This window comes from Eumetopias jubatus, unplaced genomic scaffold (assembly GCF_037043125.1).
Source record: "Eumetopias jubatus isolate StellerSeaLion01/CBP00866 unplaced genomic scaffold, mEumJub1_p1.0 scaffold_8, whole genome shotgun sequence".
Lineage (NCBI taxonomy): Eukaryota > Metazoa > Chordata > Mammalia > Carnivora > Otariidae > Eumetopias > Eumetopias jubatus.
The window spans coordinates 81,016,314-81,024,621 of record NW_028274814.1 but is presented as its reverse complement, the minus strand read 5'-3'; the positions used below and the strand labels follow the sequence as shown (position 1 = coordinate 81,024,621).

Below are 8,308 nucleotides of genomic sequence, written 5' to 3'. Positions count from 1 at the left end.
CCTCCCAAATCTCTACCCCCACTGGCATCCCTGACTAGGCTCTGGGTAGGAACAGGCCAGGAGAAGCTGACACTGACAGTGGGGAAAGGGGCATGCTTTAGAGAGACAGAGGAAGGCAGACAAGCCTCCTAGAACAACAGGTTTTTTGGGGACACAGCCCGCTGGTTGGGACCAGCTAGACATCCACCCTGAGGCCAGGCCACGGGTCCGGGGTTCATAGCTCGGTGATGCCCCTTCCAGAAAAGGATTCCAAGAGCAGGCTCCACCCCAGGTCGCTACATCCATATTCGCATCAGTCGGAACGTGGAGGCCACTGATGCTTCCAGGACCCCTTACCTTTCTCGGCTTCCAGCAGCAATGGGAGGGGGAGAGGCAATAAGGAAGCTTGTTAATAGCTTTGAAGATGAAACAGGCCTGTGGCTGCGGATTGTTGACACAGCTACCCTGAAGAGGCAAGCTGGGTTGGCTCTTAAGAGGCCTGGATGATGCCAAGCCAATAAAATGCATCTGTTGTCACTCTGCTGCGCCTTTTAATGCCGGCCGCCCCTGCTGCATAAAAGGGCCTGCCACAGCCCAGGGAGCACAAGCCTCGGACTCCGTCCTCAGCCAGCTTCACCACTGTCCAGACACCTTCCTACCTCCAACATGACCTGTGGCTTCAGCTCCATGGGCTGTGGATTCGGCCCCAGGAACTTCAGCTGCATGTCGGCCTGCGGGCCCCGGCCGGGCCGCTGCTGCATCACGGCCGCCCCCTACCGCGGCGTCTCCTGCTACCGCGGCCTCACCGGGGGCTTTGGCAGCCACAGCGTTTGCGGCGGCTTCCGCGCCGGCTCCTGCGGCCGCAGCTTCGGCTACCGCTCCGGCGGCGTGTGCGGGCCCAGCCCGCCCTGCATCACCACCGTGTCGGTCAACGAGAGCCTCCTCACGCCCCTCAACCTGGAGATCGACCCCAATGTGCAGTGCGTGAAGCACGAGGAGAAGGAACAGATCAAGTGCCTCAACAGCAGGTTCGCTGCCTTCATCGACAAGGTGGGTGTCCTTGATCACACCCTTCCTGAATCCTTCCATGCTTAGGACTCAGGCTGGGCTCAGAGGAGGGAGTCAGAGGCCGGCATTTACTTGCCCACAGAAGCGCCCAGTCCAGTCCAAAAGGAGAAGCATTCATACCTCTAGGACCACAGACAGAAAGACAAGAATACAATCAGGAGCTGCCAATCTGATGGGGAAGACAAACTGAAAGCCCATTAAGCAGGAAGTAGAGGCAGAAACTTTGGTGCTGAGAGCTAACATCCCTTCATGAGCACAGGGCTGCCGTGTGGGTAGTCAATGCATTTGAAGTCAAATAGCTGTTGACATGTGAAGGTGGTGCTCTCTGTGTAAAGGGCAGGCCTGTGAGTGTAATACTGGAAGACTGCCTGGAATGCCATAGATCACAAAGAGCTGTGTCTCTGCCAGATGGTTCCTTGGCTTCTGAGCAGGGGCCAGAGCACTTGGTCCAAGTCTGGGGCTCGGGATCCAGGGATGAACAATGTCTACAGTCCCCACTCTCTGGGCCTTGCGAGGAGGCAGGCAGCATATGCTCTAGACACAGTGTAAGCCATCTGCCCTTGCCAGGGTCCAGTTCAAGTCTGCAGCCATTTCCCCACTGAATTCAGTGGCAGTGGCACGAGGGGAGCAGGGAGAAGACTTCAACTAGGAAGCGGTTCAGGGGCTGGCAAGGGTTCTCTCTTTCTCCAGAGCCAACCTTGAAAGAAGTTACACTAGAGAGATATTCACGAGGAAGGACCAAAAAAGTCTGGAACTCTTAACAACATGAAACACCAAGGATAGTCTAGGAAAGGATTTACCAGGGTTGAGGCAAAGTTTCTAGACATAGGGATCTGAATGGGCCAGCCTTGTGGCAGGGAGATGGACATGCAATTTTCCCGGGGCCCACTAGTCTATCATTATTACAGCGAGAGAAGAGCCCCTGTGGAGCAGAAGGTCAGAGTTTGAGTCTTTGCTCTGCCACTGTGAGCTCTCAGGCAGTCAGGTAACATCCCTGGGCCTTCAATTCCACATCCATAAAATGAAAGGGCTGGAGCATAGAGCATGCCTGCACAAAAGGTGACTATTATTCTAATTGCTTTGTTGTTGTAAGGTTTATTAATTGGCACAGACTTCATTTTTCACCTTTTGCAGTCTGCCTTTCTAAAAAGGTCGGCCCACTCATCTGCACGCTGACAATCACACCTGACTTGGTACAGTAGCTGTCCAGCACACGGGCGCCCTTTCATGCCAGGGCTCATTAAACCCTCTTAGTGAGACGAGCATTAACCTCCCACTTCGCAAGGGGGTGACACACTGTGCCCAGGGACGTGTTATTAACAAGCAGCAGCAGAATCTGGACTCAGCGTAGTTTAGCCCTTTCTGTGGCACCAGATAATTGCCTAGACAAGACTGTAATGAGCTCTCGGGAAGGACTTCCAGATGACCCGATTAAGCCCTGGTGTGGTTTTGACAGAACACCTGCCAGGGAGGACTCTGGGTCTGAGAGTTGGGGACCTGCAGGTCCTGGTGCAGGGATGCCCCCACCTTCCCCCCACCTCTTGCCCCTGATCCTATAAGAGATTCTCAGGCTCTGCCTCTGGGCGGCAGGTGCGCTTCCTGGAGCAGCAGAACAAGCTGCTGGAGACCAAGTGGCAGTTCTACCAGAACCGCAAGTGCTGCGAGAGCAACCTGGAGCCCCTGTTCGAGGGCTACATCGAGACGCTGAGGCGAGAGGCCGAGTGCGTGGAGGCCGACAGCGGGAGGCTGGCCTCGGAGCTCAACCACGTGCAGGAAGTGATGGAGGGCTACAAGAAGAAGTGAGTGCTAGAAGGCACTGGCTCAGGAAAGGGCTTGAAGGAAGCTCCCAGCACAGGGGCATGTCTGGGTCTGTGGCTGGGACTCTGCCTGAGGATGGGGAAGAACCTGCACTCTCTTACCTTCCTCAAGGCCCACGGCCCCCCAGGTGGCCAGCTTCTTTCAATAACACTCTCAACCATGAACTTCCCAGGCCACCATACTCCCTGCCTCTGGCTCTGAGCTGGCCTGCCCACGGAGCAAGGGGAAGTGGCAGGCTTGACTCCTGTTGGCTGAGCCCAGGAGGGGAATGACAGAGAGGGGAACCCACTACCTATAGCAAAGTCAGGGGCAAGGGGCAGGGGTCAGAAGAAAGGAAAATGCAGACCTGGGTGAGAAAAACAGGCACCTCTCATTCCCCCACCCTCCGCACATGCACACACACACACACACACACGCATGCACATGCCAAACTTCCAGATCCTGCCTTCCCATCCCCACTGAGAAGCTCGGGAGTGATGTAAGAGTGGGTACTTCAGCTCTCCAGGGTATCTCAGCAGGCCTGGACAGGCAGCCTGATTTGGTCCTGCCCCACTTCTTTTGGAGGCAAGGGGACGAGCAGGGAGAGGGTCTAGGGATCAAGCTCATTTGCATACATGCTTCGGGGCCAAGTGGAGAGCTGCTCAGGCAGGGTCTTGTCCTTCCTGCCCACTTCAGGTATGAAGAAGAAGTCGCACTTCGGGCCACAGCAGAGAACGAGTTTGTGGCTCTAAAGAAGGTGAGTGCCCGAGGCCCAGCCCCACCCCGTGTCCCTGGCCACCCCATCCTCACTGCCCCGCCACACTGCAGCCAAGCCCTCACAGTGCCCTGAGGACAGCTGGCCTCACAGCCCCTTGAACCCCACACAGGAGGTGGACTGCGCCTACCTCCGCAAGTCAGACCTAGAGGCCAACGCCGAGGCCCTGACCGAGGAGATCGACTTCCTGCGGCGCCTGTATGAGGAGGTGAGGGGGCTCTCAGCCATGGTGGGCATCCCCAACCCCCTGCCCAGGCCCCCGGAAGCCTGCTGACATGGGGACCCGGGCTTGAGGCTGGAGGGTTACAGGGGAGCAAGGAGAGAGAAGAAGGGAGGCAGAGGAGCAGAGAACCAAAAGGGGAAAGAGAGCGCAATCCCCAGGACAGCTGTGCCTTGGGAAAGCAAAGCAAAGCCCACACAAAGCATCACACAGCCTCAAACCGCTTTCTCTGGCAGCCAATAGACTTCCTTCCTGGGGTCGGGCCAGGAGAATGTGAACCGGGCCTGATGCAGAGTCTGGGCCCCTGGGAAGCACCCACAGCATACTGGTAGGGGGATGCAGCCTAGGCTCCCCTGGGCCTAAATATCCCAGAAGCAAGCATTTGAAAAGTGGTTGTGTCTCCCTGTAGAAGGAATTAATCTTATCTGTACATAAGGTCATACAATTTCATCAGAGAATTATCTGCTCCACACATGAGACTTCGGCTCCAAATAGGCTACAGAGATTATAGGCATCAGCATCTGCACGTGAGGAAAAGCCCAGTTAATGTGCTATTTCTTCTTCCCCTACTCCCACCCCCACAGGAGATCCGAGTTCTCAATGCCCACATCTCAGACACCTCGGTCATCGTCAAGATGGACAACAGCCGGGACCTGAACATGGACTGCATTGTGGCCGAGATCAAGGCTCAGTACGACGACATCGCCAGCCGCAGCCGGGCTGAGGCTGAGTCCTGGTACCGCAGCAAGGTGAGGGGCATAGGACATCTGCCTCCTAGACTTGGCAGTGGCAGGGAAGCCAGGTATTTAATAACAATCCCTCTTTTGTCTGGGGATTCTGACCCCTAAGATGGTAACAGAAGGGCAGATAGCTCTGGGCAGGGCTGCTCTGGACAGGGCTGCCACGTATGGTTGCACAGGCTGAGCACTGTACAACCTACCAATCATCTGTGGTGTCTGAGTGGGTGGGAAACTGCTATTTGAGCCTCAGGAGCATCTCTGCTTCCCCCCAGTGTGAGGAGATGAAGGCCACGGTGATCCGGCACGGGGAGACCCTGCGCCGCACCAAGGAGGAGATCAATGAGCTCAACCGCATGATCCAGAGGCTGACGGCCGAGGTTGAGAATGCCAAGTGCCAGGTAAGTGTTGCCTGGGGCCTCTCCAGGGTCACACAGGCAGTGTGTGTCTCCAATGGATCTCACCATTCATGCTCTAGCCCATTTGCATGACCAAAGTCCTTGGTTGTAGTCCCTTGGGTGTACCTGGCTGATGACGGGGAGAGGCCTGTTCTTGGGGTAGAGGAGAGGCTGGACACATCCAGGGAATGGACAGAGAGACCCAGGACCATAACCCACCTTGTTCTCCTCTGGGCCCCCAGAACTCCAAGCTGGAGGCCGCAGTGACCCAGTCGGAGCAGCAGGGCGAGGCGGCTCTGAGCGATGCCCGCTGCAAGCTGGCGGAGCTGGAGGCCGCCCTGCAGAAGGCCAAGCAGGACATGGCTTGCCTGGTCAAGGAGTACCAGGAGGTGATGAACTCCAAGCTGGGCCTGGACATCGAGATCGCCACCTACAGGCGGCTGCTGGAGGGCGAGGAGCAGAGGTGGGGCCCAACCCAGCTGCCCCAGGAATTATACTTGCATAGATCTGCCCACCTTTGATTCTTCCATATCCTAGTCAGTCATTAGAACTGACCCCAAGCTAGACTCTGGGGTCTTGAAATCCCAGATCTGAAAAGACTGGAACTTGGACATAGCATACAGAGAAAAAAATGAAGGCCAGTGTCACTGTGAGGTCTAGAGTCACAGAGACCCAGGTCCTTGCTAGGACAGAACCTGGACACCCACTCTCTCAGTTAGAACATCCTCAAGTTATTCCATCCCCAAGTCTTGCAAGATAAACTCCCTGCCTGGTTTCTAGGAGGTCACCTTGCCCAAGGGTAGAGTTGCTGGCCAAACTGTGACCCTGGCCTCATGTGACTACCCAAGAGGACTTTCCTCTTTCTAAAGCTGAACCCATCCGAGTATGCCACATATGGTTGTTCAGGCTGTGCACTGCACAAAGACAGCCAGCTGAAGAGCAAATAAGAGCTGAAAGTCAGCCCATAGTCTGCTTGCCAAGTAGTGTGGCCTGGCATTGCTGCAACTGCCAGAAAGGTACTTTTTAAAAGTTATACAAAGGCATAAATATAGGCCAGAAATACACCTGAGATGATCCCTTCCAGTACAGAGGAAATTTGAGGATTGCATTCTGACTTCTTTCTCTTCCCCTTTCTTACCTTTTCCCCACTCAGGCTGTGTGAAGGTGTTGGAGCTGTGAATGTCTGTAAGTATCCTGAGCCCTGAAAAGGAAAATTTTATGTTAGGCCACAAGAATTTTCTGGCTATGAGTGTATAGAAACACTGGGGGGAGCGTTTATAGTAATTCCCCCAGTAAATGGGAGTAGGCTGGTCATGCAGCAGGAGAGACTGAGTTTAGCTCAGAAGGAAGAACTGGACAGCATAAAAGGGGGTTGGGGAGGGGAAAGAATAACAGGTCACTGTAGGAAGGAACCTGAGCTGTCAAGCTGATGCCCAGAAAGAGGAAGGGACTTGCCCAAGGTCACAAAGCAGAACTAGTCTCAGAACCTGGGGCTCCTGGCTGGCTCTCAGGCTAAGGTTCCTTCCATGCCTTCAGAACTACAGCTGAAGGCCCTTTATGTCCTTCCCGGGACGCTTAGGCAGACCAGGGAAGCCAAAGGAAGGGGCCCGGATGGGGTGGCCACCAGCCGGACCTCCTGACTCTGCCCTTGTTTCTACAGGTGTCAGCAGCTCCCGGGGCGGGGTGGTCTGCGGGGACCTCTGCGTGTCCGGCTCGCGGCCGGTGACCGGCAGTGTCTGCAGTGCTCCCTGCAGCGGGAACCTGGCGGTGAGCACGGGCATGTGCGCGCCCTGCGGCCAGCTCAACACCACCTGTGGAGGGGGGTCCTGCGGCCTGGGGCGATGTTAGGCAGCCCCAAGAGAGAGCCAGAGACGTCCCTTTTGCCTGCCAGACGCGCCACTGTCCCCACCTCCAGCTGAGAACCGCGGTGCCTCGGTAGCTCTTCCCCTCGTGTTCTGAGAATACACCATGCGGCTCCTTCCCACCAGCCACGCCTCTGCTCATCTTGTCCTACCCCGAGCGGCCGCTGCCTGGGCCTGGACCCTCCCCTTCCGCTGTGTTGGCCTCTGGCCCCTCCCACGGAGAAGGACTCGCCCTCCCTGGAAGGGGGCACTGCTGGGAGCCGCCCCCGCCTCTCTGGTCTCTCGTGCCCTGTTTTCCCAATAAACTGGGGGACCCACTTCCGGTGCTGTGATGCCTTGTTCTCTTGGAGTGAGCCCCTGTCCACCTGAGCACCACAGCCCAGCGAGAAGGCCCGAGGACTGGGGCGGTTCTGGCGGGTCCCAGCCTGGACACCTGCAGGGCCTGTCCTCAAATAATGCCATCCTCCCCTGGCCAGGCAGTGCTGACCATGCTGTCAGCACCTTGTACCTGAGCCACGCCTGGAAGTCTGGGGTCATCTGGGACTTATTCCTCTGACTGGTTCTGAAGGGAACCAAAGGAGGTCGTGGCGTCTTCTGGAAGGCTCTGTGTGTGTGTGTGTGTGTGTGTGTGTGGTTTTAGCCTCCTTCCCTCCCTCCCCTCCCCCCCACCGCACACATGCCCCACAGCGGAAACTGCCAAAAGCGCCCACAGCCACCTCAGGTGGCCACCCTGTGTCAGTCCAGACCCCACCCCATCCCATGCCCAACTGCTGCCCACCAAACCAAGGTAGATGAGACCCTTGACACTCACCTCTTGCCCGCCCTTCCCACCCCCCCATCGGCACACCTGGGACAGCCTCCCTGAAAGCCTGTAGCTGGTAAGAGAATACCATCTACTGACTTTCTCAGCTCCCCGACACACTGCTCTCATCCTCAGACACCTCAGAGCTTCCAGCCCAAAGCTGAAAGGGCTCCGCTGCCCCGTGTATGGCCTGAGCTCTCCTGTGCAGCCGACTCCCTTCTCACTGACCCTCTTTTCTACCTCTACCCCAGCCCTACTCAGCCCCCATGATGACCACCCAACCTCCAGGCCCTGCTCCTTACCCCCCATCTCCCCAAGCTGTCGTAGGAGGACCTGCTACCTTCCCTCACTCCCTTCTAGAATCTCTAGGGCCCTCTCGGCTCCTCCCCCTCGCCCAAGCCCCCTTGGGTCCCTGTAGCCCTCTCTCCCTCCCCGTTCCTGAGCCCTGAGTCTCTGCTTTCCACTGCCTTGTTCTGTCTAGTTGTGCCTTGTTCCAGGTTCTCAGCAGCTCCCCAGCTGTCCTGCTCCCTGGCTCACATCCCTCACCCAGACAACCTTGCTCTTGAACGTTCGAGTGCCTTGGGGCGCTTCTCTCACCTCTCTGCACGCACCCCCCAGGGCAATGACATCAGTCTCTGGCCTTTGGTTACCACCACAGTTAATGGCCTTC

At 56.8% G+C, this 8,308-nt stretch overlaps 1 protein-coding gene across 1 annotated transcript; it reads left to right on the top strand.

Annotated features, from left to right (window-relative positions):
• The first annotated feature begins 645 nt into the window (after positions 1-645).
• Positions 646-6,822, top strand: LOC114203664 (keratin, type II microfibrillar, component 7C). Its single transcript, XM_088025597.1, has 9 exons — positions 646-1,029; positions 2,638-2,846; positions 3,541-3,601; positions 3,732-3,827; positions 4,424-4,588; positions 4,852-4,977; positions 5,217-5,437; positions 6,128-6,159; positions 6,635-6,822. The coding sequence occupies exons 1-9, from the start codon at positions 646-648 to the stop codon at positions 6,820-6,822; spliced, it is 1,482 nt and encodes a 493-aa protein (XP_087881723.1).
• The last annotated feature ends 1,486 nt before the right edge of the window (positions 6,823-8,308 follow it).